Source organism: Nematolebias whitei, chromosome 5 (assembly GCF_014905685.2).
Source record: "Nematolebias whitei isolate Nwh7 chromosome 5, NemWhi1, whole genome shotgun sequence".
Taxonomy (NCBI): domain Eukaryota; kingdom Metazoa; phylum Chordata; class Actinopteri; order Cyprinodontiformes; family Rivulidae; genus Nematolebias; species Nematolebias whitei.
This window is the reverse complement of record NC_056502.1, coordinates 54,055,887-54,072,369: the sequence shown is the minus strand read 5'-3', so window position 1 is coordinate 54,072,369 and position 16,483 is coordinate 54,055,887. Positions and strand designations below refer to the sequence as shown.

At 43.3% G+C, this 16,483-nt stretch overlaps 1 protein-coding gene across 1 annotated transcript in view; it reads left to right on the top strand.

Moving 5' to 3' along the window:
* Positions 1–16,483, top strand: part of LOC119410434 (dysbindin-A) — a gene marked incomplete in the record, with an annotated part of 191,664 nt that overhangs the window by 66,798 nt on the left and 108,383 nt on the right. Inside the window, 2 exon segments of the mRNA XM_037677345.1 lie at positions 7,946–8,006; positions 8,839–8,971. Of these exon segments, the coding sequence (XP_037533273.1) occupies positions 7,946–8,006; positions 8,839–8,971 (194 nt within the window).

Below are 16,483 nucleotides of genomic sequence, written 5' to 3'. Positions count from 1 at the left end.
AGCCTTCACCACTCTCTGCAAAGCTTTTCTTTCTGCAGCTGTGCAGCCTCCATGCCACACATTGATGCTCGAGCACAGGATGCTCTCCACTGCACACCTGTAGAAGGAGGTGAGGACTGAGCTTCCCAGACCAGCTCGCCTCAGCCGTCTGAGGAAGTAGAGTCTCTGATGAGCTTTCTTGATCAGGCTGGTCGTGTTGTTGCTCCAGCTGAGGTTGTCATTCATGTGTACACCCAAGTACTTGTAGCTGGAGACCACTTCCACCGCAGATCCTCTTATGTTCAGGGGGGTGTAGATGTTTTTGTTCCTTCTGAAGTCCACAATCATCTCCTTTGTCTTCTTCACATTGATGTGAAGGTTATTCTCTCTGCACCAGCTCTCCAGGTGTTCCACCTCTTGCCTGTAGCTGGACTCATCATTGTTTGTGATGCATCCCACCACCGCTGTATCATCTGCAAACTTTACAATGTGACAGCCTGGATGGGTAGCTGCACAATCATATGTGAGCAGAGTAAACAGAAGGGGGCTCAACACACATCCCTGAGGAGAGCCAGTGCTGAGGGTTATGGTGGAGGAGGAGAGGTTGTGGATCCTCACTAACTGTGGTCTGTTTGTTAAAAAGTCTAGTACCCAGTTGCAAATGGAGGGGCTTAGTCCTAGTGTGGATAGTTTGTCCATCAGGGTTTGGGGGATCATGGTGTTGAAGGCGGATGTGAAGTCCACAAAGAGCATACGGACGTAAGAGTTTTTCTGCTCCAGGTGGTTGAGCGCAGTGTGGACCACAGAGGAGATTGCATCCTCTGTTTTTTTTTTTTTTTTTTTTTTTTTTTTTTTTTTTTCCTCGTTGATGTTGATGGTTGTTTTGATGTGAGTCATGACCAGTTTTTCAAAGCATTTAGCGACTATCGGGGTGAGGGCCACTGGCCGATAGTCATTCAGACCAGTCACTGTAGAGCTTTTTGGGACTGGGATGATGGTGGCAGTCTTCAGGCAAGTGGGAACTGTCTCCAGGGTAAGTGAGGTGTTAAAGATGTCTGCCAGCACCTCACAGAGCTGATCAGCACATTCCTTCAACACTTTTCCGGGGATGTTGTCTGGGCCAGTTGCTTTGTGCGGATTAATCCTCCTGAAGGTACTCCTTACTTCCGCTGAGGTCACGCTGAGATGCTCTTCATCCGGTGGTGAGGTGAGTCTGGTGCTGGGTGGTCTGTTCGGGTCTTCAAAGCGTGCATAGAACTTGTTGAGGGCATCAGGCAGAGATGGGTCTTTGGGGCATTGTTCGCTCCTTCCTTTATAATCTGTTATGCACTTAATGCCCCTCCACATGCTCCGAGGGTGCATGCTTGTGCTTATTTGATACAGGAACAGAGTTAATGAGAAATTGTGATGGGAGGTCAGATGATTGGGGGGTGCCTGAGAGAGATTTGATGGTTTTCCAGAATCTATTAGGGTCATTTAGATTTTTGGCGGTCTGAGATAAGAAATAGTTGTGTTTTGCTGCTTTAACAGCAGTTGTGCATTTATTCCTCATCTGTCGAAAACTCAACCAATCAGTGTCTGAGTCAGATTTCCTCGCTGCGGCCCAAAGATGATCTCTCCTGTGCAGGAGGTCAGCTAGCTCTGTAGTAAACCAGGGGCTGTCTCGTCCCTTTATTCTGAACTGACGAAAAGGAGCATGTATGTTCAGGAAATAAATGAAATTATTATGGAAATAGTTCCAAGCGGAGTTCACGTCATCAGTTAACAGAATATGATGCCAGTCAAAGTGAGACAGATCCCAGAGGAATGACTGTTCACAAAAATGTTTCAGATCCCTTTTTTGAATTAATCTGGGCTTAGAAGGTGGAAGTTTAATATTTCTTAAAGCCGCTGTCACACAATGATCACTCAAAAGATCAGCAAATACACCTGTACCAGGAAATTTGTGAGGCATATTAGTTAGAAATAGGTCTAAGATGGAGGAATTTTCAGGGTGGCTTTTATTTAATCTAGTGGGGGAGTTGATCAGTTGGGTTAAATTAAAAGACAAGCAACATTCCTTGAATTTGTCACAGAGGGGGGTCGACTTACACCAATCAATGTTGAGATCTCCAGCCAAAAAGACCTCTGTGAATTTTAAATTACCAAGGAATTCCTTCATGGCATTTAATGCCTCAGGTGAAGCTGAGGGTGGACGATAGCAGCAGACTACAGTTAAAACCTGGCCTCCATTCAAGGTGATGTTTACAGATAAGGGTTCAAACTGGTTTGGAATTGTTTTGAAAGTCACAAGACTTGAAACCAGAGTGTCTCTAATGTAAATAATGACTCCACCCCCCCTTTTTTGACGATCACAACGGTAGATGTTAAATCCATTGATTGCCACGTCATTATTCATTACAGATTTGTTGAGCCAGGATTCAGAAATAAAGATAACATCAGCCCCAGAAGAACTGACCAGGATATTCAAAGCATCCAGTTTTTTCAGAAGGCTACGAGCGTTTACATGCAGAAAATGAGGCCCATAGGCATTTTTAAAGTCATTTGGTGTGCTGTAATTAGTGCAAGGTCCAGGGTTGGGCTGAGTCCCTGAGAGCAGTAACAACATTATTATCAGACATTTTCTTGAGTTTTTTGTGACTGATGTGTAATTACAGGAGTTAACAGTGTGACAATTAGCCCCCATAATCGAACCATGAGAAACATTAATGAAGACGTGATCATTCAGAACCCAAAAACAGTGAAAGTTGCAGTGATGGACAGATTCAGGTGTATTAACAAGATTCAGTGACTCCAGATAATTTGAGAACTGAAAATAGTGACAGTAATATGAATGATGCAGAAAAGTTTCAGACCATAAAACGTCACAGTTCAAATGGGCAAACAAACCCGACGAGGTGGCCCAACTGCAGTTTGAGTCGGGCTGAGGGGGGTTCCGGCCCCCCAGTGAAGATGGATGGATGGATGGATGGATGCTCCCATGAGAAACAGAAGCTGGGTCCAGAATCAACAGGCAGAAACAGAAAATTTGCAGCAAATAGCAGAGCGAGCTGCCAGAAAAACCTCCTGACGAGAAAGACATGATCCTAGCTCCTTTCAGGTCAACAGGGCCAACAGCGTGATCCGGAATAAAATTAATTATTATCCAGGTGAGTTTGGATGGAGGCCTGCAGCAACTCCGATACAAACTCTGAACTTCACACGAGCACCACGCAGACCCGCTCCTTCACGCTGCTCCTCCACGCTGCTCCTCCGCTTCTCAGCACCCGACAGCACGGGGCACCCCCGGTGAAAAGCGAGACTGACCGGAGAGGCTGAGGCTGAAGTCGGCAACTGGTCCAGTCCGGTTCTGCTCCAGTTCGGCTCCGGCGCTCCAAGCACGAGAGACGAAGAGGCTGAAGATATCCCTGGCCCGGTTCTGCTCCGGTCCGGCGGCCCAGTCTGGCAGCGCGGTTCTGCTCCAGTCAGGCGGCCCAGTCCGGCAGCGCGGTTCTGCTCCGGTCCGGCGGCGCTTCAAAGCACCGGAGCATCTCCTCCAGGTGAACACAGCTACTCCACGGAGGTGGATCGTCTTTCAGTAAAAGTAACGGGCTGTTCACTGAAGCTGAGACCGGCTCTGTAGAAGACAAATTCCCCCACAGCCACCTCGGTTCAGTTCTGGTCCAATTCGAGGGACACAGGTACACTTCCCCCACACCTATGGAGACACCATGAGGGCCAGTCCAGCTGAAAACCAGCGAAATACCACCCGGCGATATTTGTCGGAACCAGGTAGAACCACAAAGGTCCAGATAAGAGTTCGTTGAGGTCCAGAGAGAGAGAGAGAAAAAACACCGGACCTTCGTGCGTCGACTCCCCAGCTCGAGGGGTCACCTGGCCGGCAGGGTGCGCTCAGAGTGACCGATGGGGGGGGAGCGGCCGATCGGTCCTGGGCCAAAATATTTTTTTGGACGGTCCCGTCCGGCTCTCTGAGTCACTGAACACCGAATTCGGTTGGAAGGAGGACCAGCTTTAGTCCGGTTCGAAAAACGGGTCAGTTTGATGATAATAGACTGCAGAGAAGCCTGAGGGAGCTGCTGTCCATCAGCTCGCCGGAAGTACATAGTAGAATTGATTACTTTTTATGTTCAATAAGGACCTTCACAGAGTAAAAGATTGTATAATAGGACAAAGCGACATCTCCGATCACTCTGGTTTAACCATGAAAATTAATTTAGTTAGAAGCCCCAAAAACACCTTATGGAGGCTTAACACTGGTTTATTAAATAGTATGGCATTCAAAACCGAAATGACAGAGAAGCTTAAAACTTCCTTAGAATTTAACGATAATGGAACAGTTAGCCCTACAATTTTGTGGGATGCAGCTAAGGCATATATCAGGGGTGAAATAATTGCAAAATGTGCTAATTTGAAGAAGATTAGAGCAAAAAAACTAACGGACTTACAGGAAAACTTAAAAAGATTGGAGCAGCTGCATTCGATTAACAAAAACCCCTCCTTACTAGAACAAATGAGGCCGGTTAAGCAGGAGATTCACAAAATTTTAAGTGATGAAATTGAAAAAAAAACGTAAATATATGAGAAAAAGGTATTATGAGGCAGGGACTAAAGCGTCTAAGGTGCTTTCGTGGAGGCTTAGGAAACAACAGGTGGAAAACGCAATCTATAAAGTTCGGAACCCAAAAACTAACAAGATAACTAATAAACTTGAAGAAATTCAGAGTGCATTTGAAGGGTATTATGCAGCTCTGTACACACAGCCGGACAAAATGGATAATCAAACAATTCAAAAATTTCTTAACTCTTTGGATCTTCCATCAATATGAAAAAACCAAAATGACAAGTTAATGGCAGAAATATCAGCTGAGGAAGTTGATCGAGGGATATCAAATCTTAAGACCAGTAAATCACTGGGCTGTGATGGGTTCCCTCCTGAGTGGTATAAGGCCATGAAGGAATCTGTTCTCCCACTATTAAAGGCCTCCTTTAACTACACCCTGGGAGGGGGCGCTCTTCCGCCATCATGGCGAGAGGCGTTTATATCGGTCATACCAAAGGTGGGGAAGGACAAAACGGATCCTAAAGGGTATAGACCAATTAGTGTGTTAAACATAGACTACAAACTATATGCTGCAATATTAAGAGATTAAGTACCCTGATGCTTTCCCTGATGGATGAGGACCAGACAGGTTGCATTGGTAATAGACAAACACATGATAGCATAAGAAGGGCCGTTCATGTTATTGATCATGTAGTTAAAGAAAAATCAAGTGGAGTCCTTCTCAGCTTAGATGCCGAGAAGGCGTATGATACTGTAGGATGGGAATTTTTGTTTCAAGTAATGAAGAGATTTGGGTTCTGCGATAGAGTTGTTCAATGTATAAAAACTGGGTCTGCCTTGCATGCTGCTGCTGCGACCCTGCAGCTGCCTGGTGATCCGGGGGGGGGGGGGGGGGGTGGGGGGCGTGTCGTGTTGGGGGGGGTGTTGATGTCGGCGGGCGCAATGGGCGCGGGGGCATGGGTCTGCCTTGCATGGTGGATTATTACCTGTCTGCCCAGATTAGACCTCTGGTGTGCTGGTGTAGCCCAACCTATGAGGCGAAATGGAAGGACATAGAGCTTTCTTTGTTGGACATCCCTATACAGTCTGTTCTGGGATGCATGGATGGGCTGCCCAAAGTATATCAATTACAAAATTGGTGTTTGAGTTTCTCCTTGAAAAAGTGGGCAGAGGTGGTTAAAAAGTTCAGTCTCCATAAACGGATAGGACTTCTGAGCTGGCCTGCGTACCACCTGCGTTTCCTCCCAGCTTCGATAGACCATAAATATAGAAGATGGGCGAAACAGGGAATCACTGCATTCTGTAATATAGTTAAAAATGAGGAAGTAGCAAAGTTTGAGGATTTGTGCCGGACTTACGAGGTGGGCAGAGAAGATTTCTATCGTTATTTGCAGGTCCGAAGTTTCTTCAGGAAAGAAATCAAAACCTATGACTTGGATGCGGAGCCAGGAATAGTACAAATATTTATGGATGCATATGCTGGCAAAACTACAAAAGGCATTATCGGTAAACTTTATAGAAATTTAGTATCTATGAATAAGAACTCAACTGATTATATCAGACAACGATGGGAAAAGGAAGCAAATTTAGTAATTTTACCTGAGGTTTGGCTGCAGATTTGGGGGAATACTCTGCCCACCACAAATTATTTAACATGGCGTGATTTCTGCTGGAAGAATCTAATCAGATTCTTTATTACTCCAAAGCAGAGATCGAAGCTAGGCGTTTCACGGTCCTCCTGCTGGAGGGAATGGTCTCTGCAGGCTGCTTTCATATCTTTTGGGACTGTCCACATTTGAAAACCTTCTGGAAAGATGTTAACCGATTAAGCTATGAAATTCTGGGCATAACTTTGGTCTTTTCATTTCCTGCTATGTACCTTGGAATACTTCCTGAAGGACTCAATAACAAGGACACATATCTGTTGAAGATATTTTTGATTGCAAGCAAGAAGGCGATTACTAAATGTTGGCTCCAACCTGGACCTCCTACTCTGAAGCTTCTTGTGAATATTATAAACCTGATTCACAATATGGAAATGTTGACTTTTACAATACGTCTCCAGAAGGAGAAAGGAGAGATACTGAGAAAAATGGGATCATTTTATAACCAAAGGTGTGTAACAGTTAATGTTTGTGATTCCTCATCACTCGGACAGACACCTGGGAGTTTTTTTTTGACGTTCCTGTGTTTTGTGATTCCATGCAGTGAAGTGTCTGTGAAACTGTAATGTTCACCGGTATGTGTGACTGCTGCCTGCCCTAGCCCTCGTATGTTTGATTGTATGTTTGAGTATGTTTAAAAAAACAATAAAAATAAAGTATAAATTTTTTTTTTTTTAATCCTTCCAGCTGCACAACATCCTATACCAGAGGAAATAATAATTTGAAAAAAAGTGATTTACATCCAGAAAAAAAGAGGAATTAAAGTTTTCAAAAGCAACAACTCAGAATGAAAGTAACAGAGCTACTCCAACATGCAGCCACCCCGAGTGGCGCGGTTCTAGAACAAGGTAAGATATGTTAGTGACGCACAATACAGAAGTGCTAGTTAAAAAGCTACAGAGGAGCGTTCCATTTCCCTCTGAGACAAAAATCATGGAAGATATGAGCGCCCTGCTAAGGCAATCAAACTAGGGGAAATACTGAGTAGATACACGGATTTTCAAATACGAAGGTGCCGGGGAGAATGGTGGAGAAGTTAAAGAGGAAGACCACAGGGAAACCACAAGTGAATATGCAGAGTTGATGGGACAGCGCAAGGATTCTGAGAGAGGGAGATGATGACTGATAATTTGCTGTGGCAAACCCTGAAAGGAACAAATGAAAGGATTCAAATGAGAACCCTAACCTTGAAACAAAGTCCTAAACTGAAGCAAGCATCATAGCGCTTCCATCCATCCATTTTCTTTACCCGTTTATTCCATTTTGGGTCACGGGGGTCGCTGGTGCCCATGTCCAGCAATCACTGTGCGAGGGGCGGGGTACACCCTGGACGGGTCGCAAGTCCATCACAGGGCCACATAGAGACAAACGAGACAAACAACCATTCACTCTCTCACTCACACCTAGGGACAATTTAGAGTTACCAATTGGCCTAACATGCATGTTTTTGGACTGTGGGAGGAAACCGGAGTACCCGGAGAAAACCCACGCATGCACGGAGAGAACATGCAAACTCCACCCAGAAAAGCCTCTGGACCGGGGTTTGAACCAGGGACCTGCTCACTGAGAGGCAGCAGCTCTACCAGTTGCGCCACCGTGCTGCCCCATCATAGCGCTTGTATTATTTAATTATTTTTTAATATTAATTATTCATTGTGCAGTCACTTTTCTACAATGAATTTATAAAACAAGTACCACAAAGTTGCACTGTTCTGATTTAGTGTTTTTTGTTTTGGTTTAGGTATGAAAAAAGATGGTTTCTACTCCATAAAAAAACCAAGGACTGTGCTCAATTGGCAGAGGTATGGAATACTTTGTCTACTTTTTTAAAGATGCACAAACATATCTTTTAATGTTACAGAAAATAATTTTCATATTTTCCGTGTACTTGAATTATTATTTATTTATTTTTTATTTCCCTGAAGGAATCTGCCCAAGGGATCAGTGAAGTTCTTTCTAATCTAGTGTACTTCGGTCCAAAATTTGTAAATTTTCAGCAGATAAATGAATGCAGAATTAAATGACTTTGTAGCCTCCCAACACTACCATGGTCAGACTGTGCATAATGTTTTAAGCCTGATTATTCATTTTATTTTTCTGCCAGTGGGGCTGTAACTTATTTTTTCTGACCTGAACACAAAACTATAATGGTTATGTAGCAGTGCCACCTATTGGTGACAAATGTTATAACTTTTGGAAAATGTACTGTTCAGATGGGATTGAAGGATTTTGCTTGTTATTTAGCCCAAATGGACTGCACCCCTTTTTGAAGATGCAACATTAGATTTATGAAATTTAAGTTTATAGTGTCACCATGGCGACGCGTTCATTTTGTAAAAATATGAATGCGTATATGCACACAGACACAACATGAACAGGTAAACCAAACCAGCACTTGCCAAATGCAGGACATCGGGGTGTCCCACCCCTCCTTATGTGGGACACAGGAGGGGTGGGGTGGGGTGGGGTGACTGTTCTGCCCAAATTGGGATATTTACCAAGTATGCTATGGTTTTGCCTTTGGTGTGATAGTGAATGAATCAATAGTAACTGTGTGTTTACAGCAGCTGTTTGATCAATTTTTACAGTTTGTTTGTTGTTTTTTTTTTTTTTCCCCCTATTTTTTTCATTTAGTCAGTAGATGGTGATATAGTGATACTCTCAGCTCTCTGGGAGAGGAGAAAAGCTGCTCTGACACAACTTCAGGAACAGCTCCAAGGCTTGCCAGACCTTATCAATGGACTTGATGACATCACTGCAAATATAGGTATGAATTCTGTTTAACATCAAAGTTCATGCTCATAATCCAGGTAAAAAAGCCAACAACATTAAGTCAGGTCCTCTGTATGGTTTCTTTGTGTTGAAACGTTTCGTCCTTCATCCAAAGGACTTCCTCAGTCTGAGGAGCCACAACAAACTCAGTCTTATAAATAGCACCCTCACATAGTGGGTCAACCACTTTGGCCATGGCTGCCTCAGACGAGTTGGCAGGGGACAGGGCGGACTCCACAAACCATCTTAGCACCACCAAACTGGTTGACCCACTCACTATGTGAAGGTGCTTTTTATAAGACTGAGTTTGTTGTGACTCCTCAGACTGACAAGGTCTTTTGGATGAAAGACTAAATGTTTCAATAAAAAGAAACCATCCAGAGGACATGACTTAATTTTATTGGATTTATCTACCTGGATATTTGAGCATGAACTTTCACATTAAATGGCAAATATTTCAGTCAAAGAGGCAAATCCTGTTATGTGCCCATTTCACTTTTCAACATTTTCACAAGCTTACTGAAGTACAGTTTTAAGATGTCTCCCCTTCTCACTGAAAGCGTTGTCTTACATGACATAATGCAAGGCCAGGCCAATGTGGCTTCTTTGTTCAGTGAGGATCCTCACTGCAATCACTGCTTTACCACTCAGTGCATTTAAGTTTCACAGAGACTTTATTGTCATACGCATCACATGGTTTACATGAGGTGGAATGGAATTGTGTATTCAAGGTCCCAGTTACACCCAAATAAGCAATATGTATATGAAGCATAAATGAAAGAAATAAACAGTATATAAGGATCTTAAGTACACTTCTGTCCATCTTTAGGACAGCTGTATGGAAAGTAATTTTGTTGTACTTCACTGTGCAAGGATAATAAAAGCATTCTGATTCTGATCGAAGATCTACATTAACAATAATAATATAAATAAGGTGTATTAAACAGCAGCCTGAACGTCTGTTGTGAGCAGATGGGTATGATTATAGCAGTTTATGGGTAAGACATCAGCAGCATGGATAATCAGCAGCACAGATAGTGTCAAATCTCCAATTAAAGTGGCATTACAGTGATGTTTCTGGTTAGGCATTCATGAGTCCAATTCAAGGTAGAAGCTGTTCCTCAGTTTAGTGATTCTGCACTTAATGCTCTTCAACCTCCTTCCTGAGGGGAGCAGGGCAAAAAGTGTGTGTGCTGGGTGAGTGGGGTCCTTCATGATGCAGGTGGCCCTCTTCCTGTATCTACAACCTTCACAACAGTCTATCTGTTTTAAATTGTGCTCTATAAATAAATATGACTTGACTTGACATCAATGTGAATAAGACAAAGGAGATGGCCGTAGACTTCAGAAGGAATAAACACACCTACCCCCCCCACCCCCCACCCGGAAGATCTCATGTTGCTGATTATTTCATGTTGCTGTGTTCATCTGCTCACACAGGCTCATGTTCGTGCTGCTGTTATTTTTTATACTATTAGTGCTTAGTGTATTCTTAGTCTTGTGTATTCTTAGCTTAGGGGCGGCTGTGGCTGAGTGATTTTTTTGAAACTTTACTCCAACATTTTTGTTTCACAAAGAACCAAAAAAGCTTTATATTTGTTGAAACATATTCACTCAACCTTTATTTAAACAGATAAGTCACATTGAGCCTCGAAGACTCATTTACAAGTGAGACCTGTTTGGACAATAAAAGTGGTGAAAAATGACACATAAAAAAAAACATTAATCTAATTAAATATATACATATATAAAGATAGAGTTGTTGTGTATATATAAATATAAACCATACGTATAATATAAATAATATATATACAAACCGGACTCCAAAAAATTTGTGACACTAAACAAATTGTGAATAAAAACTGAATGCAATGATGTGGAGATGGCAAATGTCAATATTTTATACATAATATAACATAGAGACAGATCAAAAGTTTAATCTGAGTAAATCCAAAAAAGTTCAATCTGGTCCTCTGGACATTAAAAAAAACAAACAAAACAAAGCACAAAGCATGTTTTTTTTTTGAATGTCCAGAGGACCAGATTGAACTTTTTTGGATTTTTCTACCTGGATTATTGAGCATGCATCAAGATAATCTGAGTAAATGTAACATTTTAAAGGAAAAATATGTTGATTCAAAATTTCAGTGTCAACAAATCCCCCAAAAGTTGGAACAACTTGCAATAATCAAAATCAATATCAGAATCAGAATAAACTTTATTGGAATTGCACCGAGGTACAAGGCGAATATGTACGTACAGTCGTCCGAAAGGTGGGCGGAAAGCACGAAGCTGCAACTACAGGAGAGCGCTGCCTTCTTATCCTTATCAGATAATAATCTTAGATAGGAAAAGGGGGAGAAACATGAGGGTAGATAGTGGTATTACAAAAAAGATCTTTCACATCTTGTCTATCAGGACACGATTTGAGACATCAAAAAACTCTTCCAGCAGCTCAATTAAAACATGATTACATTTGCATTTGACATCGAGGTGTTGAGATTTGTCCATGAGCGTTTTTTCAGATCAGCCACAGTTTCTGAACATGTTGTTTCAGCCAGCAGTTCTGATAAGCCTGCCCAGAAAGTTCTTGGGAGGGCGATAGATGAAGCTTTTGTCCTTAGGTACTCATGTCCCAGGAGAAATTTGATAGTCAGTCCGTCTCCGAGGCCGTCGGGAGTCTGATTCAGATAAGCTTGATTCTTGTTTTTCTTCAGGCAGAGATTACTTTTTTCTTTAGCCTTGAGTCCATCTGGGCGTTCTGGTTCCGAAAATGCCTAATTGTGGGATTCCATTCCACTGATCCATGCTATGGACACGCCGGTTCTCCAGGACATTGTCGTTTTGATGAAAAACTCTTATCAATGGAGTTGGATGCCCACGATAACAAAATCCTAATCTTTTTAATTTATGTTCGGGAGATGAGACCCAGACGCTTCAGACACACAGAGAGCAGAGCAGGAAGAAGGAAAAAACGGGGGAGGAGAAACAGAAGCTGCCACCTCGGTGAGAGCCTGAGAGGAAAGGCTGGAAAAAGGAAATTGAGCATATAACAAACAGCTAGAAGACCAATTAACACTAATTAGGTCAATTGACAACATGATTGGGTATAAAAAGAGCTTCTCAGAGTGTCAGTGTCTCTTAGAAGCAAAGATGGTAAGAGGATCACCAATTCCACCATTGTTGCGCAGAAAGATAGTGCAACAATACCAGAATGGTGTTACCCAGCGTAAAATAGCAAAGACTTTTAAGTTATCATCATCAACCGTGCATAACATCATCAAAAGATTCAGAGAATCTGGAACAATCGCTGTGCGTAAGGGTCAAGGCCACAAAACTCTACTGGATGCTCGTGATCTCCGGGCCCTTAAACGTCACTGCACCTCAAACAGGAATGCCACTGTCAAGGAAATAACAGAATGGGCTCAGGAATACTTCCAGAAAGCATTGTCAAGTCAAGTCAAGTCAAGTCAGATTTATTTATAGAGCACATTTAAAACAGAAACTGTTACCAAAGTGCTTAACAAAAATATCACATCATCAGATAAAAAGTAGCAAGATATATTTACAGCACATGGAATAAAAATATAAAACCAAAAACAATTAGAAACAATGAAATACTAAATCAGATCACGTTGTGTCAAAAGTCAAGGAAATAATAACAAAAAGCATAAACTCAGTCTGAAACAATGAAATACTAAATCAGATCAGATGACCTTGTGTTAAATAGGAATAATAACAAAAGCATAAACAGAATCAGCATCAATGAAAAACTAGATCTAAAGCTGATCACCCTGTGTTAAATGTCAATGAGTATAGATGTGTTTTTAGGAGAGATTTAAAAGCAGAGACTGAGGTGGCCTGTCGAATGTTGATGGGCAGATTGTTCCAGAGTTTAGGGCCCACGACTGAGAACGCTCGATCTCCTCTGAGCTTCAGCTGGTTTTTGGTACGGCCAAAAGCAGCTGGTCTGATGATCTCAAAGCCCGAGAAGGAGTATAAGGAAGAAGAAGGTCGGAGAGGTATGATGGTGCAAGGCCGTTAATGCACTTGAATGTCAGCAGGAGAATTTTAAAATCAACTCTGACACGTACAGGAAGCCAGTGAAGAGAGGATAGAACCGGAGTAATGTGCTCAAACCTGTGAGTTCCTGTTAAAAGCCGAGCTGCAGCATTTTGTATGAGCTGGAGACGTGAGAGTGAAGCCTGACTAACCCCAACATAAAGTGAGTTACAGTAGTCCAGCCGGGTTGTAATAAATGCATGGACTAGTTTTTCAAGGTCAGATCTGGACAGAACGGACTTAAGCTTTGCTATCTGCCTTAGCTGAAAGAAGCTTTTTTGTAGAACAGAGTTGATCTGTTTATTAAACTTAAAGTCCGAGTCTAACACTACCCCGAGATTGGTAACTGACTGCTTTAGATGAGGCTGAAGGGAGTGCAGGTTTACAGGATCAGTGACAGTGGCAGAGCTTGGGTTAAACACAATGACCTCAGTCTTCTGATCATTAAAGCTCAAGAAGTTTGCAGCCATCCAAGTCTTGATATCATCAAGACATTTTAGCAAAGGGAGGATGGAGCAAGAACTGTTTGGTTTTAAAGGTAGATAGATCTGAGAGTCATCGGCGTAACAGTGAAACGAAATACCATGTTTCCTCAGGATTGACCCCAAGGGGAGCAGATACAATGAGAACAGAAGGGGTCCAAGAATGGAGCCTTGTGGGACCCCACAGGAAAGAGGGACAGAAGCAGATAAATGATTGCCAAAGTTAACACAAAAACTCCTGTCACCCAGATAAGAACGGAACCATTCTAGCGCCACCCCTGTAATCCCAACCCAGTGTTCTAGCCGTGACATAAGGATGCTGTGATCAACAGTGTCAAATGCAGCGGTAAGGTCGAGGAGTACCAGGATCACAGACTGACCAGAGTCATTCGCTAGCAGAATGTCATTACAGACCCTTACTAAAGCTGTCTCGGTGCTGTGCAGTTGTTTAAATCCTGACTGAAAAATCTAAAAAATTCCATTCCATTCAAAAACTTGGTTAGTTGACTAAAAACTATTTTCTCCAAGATTTTAGAAATAAATGGAAGTTTTGAGATTGGCCTGAAGTTAGAACAAGCTGCAGGGTCGAGTCCGGGTTTTTTAATTAATGGAGTTACCACTGCATGTTTTAAAACATCGGGGACCACACCTGTAGCCAAACTGCTGTTAATAATGGCAAGAACAGAGGGTCCAGTTGACGGTAGAACCTGTTTAAAAAATGCAGCAGGGATGGGATCAGCAGGGGAGCCTGAGAGCTTCATGTGATCAACGACCTCATTTAAAAATGAGAGTGAGATGGGGTCAAAGTGACTGAAGACTGCTGAGCAGGGGACAAGAACTGAAGGGTCGGCTGTGGAGTGTGGAATTGATGACCTAATCGACTCAACCTTTTCAACAAAATGCCTGACAAACTTATTACATGTGTCAACAGAGGCCTCAATGGTGGCAGACTGAGGCACGTTTAGAATGGTGTTAATGGTGCTGAAAAGAACGCGGGGGTTGTGACTGTTTGAGTTGATAATGTTTGAGAAATATTTGTTTTTCTCCTGTTTAACGGTGGTCTGATAGGCTTTCCAACATGTTTTTAACATCTCAAAAGACACCTGAAGTTTATCTTTTTTCCATCGACGTTCAGCTCTTCTGCACAAGCGTCTTGCCTCTCTTGTGGTCTCATTTACCCAAGGGTGGGGCATGCGTTTTCGATTCCTGAGCTTTAACGGGGCGACTGAGTCCAGGATCTGTACACACGCCTCCTGATGCTGAGAAAGCAACTCCTTTGTAGTAAGACCCGCAGAGAGTTCAGAGTCTGAAACAGAATTACCAGCAAAGATGGAAGAGAAGAGTTTGGCGGTGGAAGGGTTAAAAATCCTACAGGGCTTGGGTGTGGGGGGAGGTGCAGGTTCACAAATCAATGAGGTGTTGAATAAAACCGGTTTGTGGTCAGAACAAACAGTGTCACCAATTTCTAAATCAGAAACAGACAAACCATGTGTTAAGACTAAGTCTAGAGTGTGGCCCTGCTGGTGAGTCGGACCAACAACACTCTGAACAAAGTTCAAGGACTGGATGAGGTCTAGAAAGTCCTGAGCTAATGGTTTATCTGGGCAGCACACGTGGATATTAAAGTCACCTAAAATCACAACCCGATCATATTGGAGCAGAATACCAGTTAGAAAGTCAGATAGTTCATTTAAAAACTGTTTATGGTATCCGGGGGGTCTGTAAAAAATAGCACACAGAACTGGGTTGGAGCGGCCCAGCTCACAACAGAGCAGTTCAAAACTTGAATAATTAACTGAACCATGGAGCTGTCTGCAGTACAAATGTTTCTTAAAAACAGCCAATAATCCTCCACCACGACCAGTTGTCCTTGGAGCATTGAAAAAAGAACAATCCAGAGGCAGTAATTCCAGAAAAACACTGAACTCACCAGGGCAGATCCAAGTCTCAGTGATGAAAAGAAAGTCCAGTCGGTTGCAGCAGAAAAAGTCGTTCAAAATAAAAGTTTTATTAGCCAGCGATCTGGCATTTATCAGGGCCATCCTCGTAGAATCCACCACAGGAGGAGATGATTGCAGTGTCCAGTCCAGCGGCCTCAGATTTGCAGAGTTAGACGCGCGCCTCCGGCAGGAAACCCAGCCGCGCACGGGCCCAGTGTGATGATGGGACCCCGACAGCGGGACCAGACAGCGCACCACAGGATCTGTACAGCGCCAGGAGCGGAGGTGGAAACGCTCACCATCAGCTGGAGAGGATGTTTCAGAGGCAGCCAGCTGGGCTTTCAGTTTCACCAGCCGGCCAGCGCATTTTCCACGGCGTCTGGAGCGACGTCTCCGGGGAGGCAGGTGCGCGCCCCGCTGCAGGTAAGCAGGCACGTCCGCCAGCAGCGGGGGGACAGGGGGGGGGTCCAGAGTTACGCTCATAATGATCAAAATAAGCGACATTGGTGCCACAAGGTTGAAGATCCAAAAGTTGTTTTCGGTCATACACCAGCAGAGCGTTGATGTCACAGATGAGAAATGAAAAAAACACCAAAAATACGAACACCATCAGCAGAGGTGGATTGCAAGCCATGTACACAGGCGCCATCTTACCGCATTGTCAGTGAACACAATCCACCGTGCCATCCGCCGTTGCCAGCTGAAACTCTACAGTGCAAAGAGGAAGCCATTTCTAAGCAAGCTCCACAAGCTCAGACGTTTGCACTGGGCCAGGGCTCATTTAAAATGGAGTGTGGCAAAATGGAAGACTGTTCTGTGGTCAGATGAGTCACGATTTGAAGTTCTTTATGGAACACTGGGACGCCATGTCATCCGGACCAGAGAGGACAAGGATAGCCCAAGTTGTTATCAACGCTCCGTTCGGAAGCCTGCATCACTGATGGTATGGGGTTGCATGAGCGCTTGTGGCATGGGCAGCTTGCATGTCTGGAAAGGCACCATTAATGCAGAGAACTATGTTCA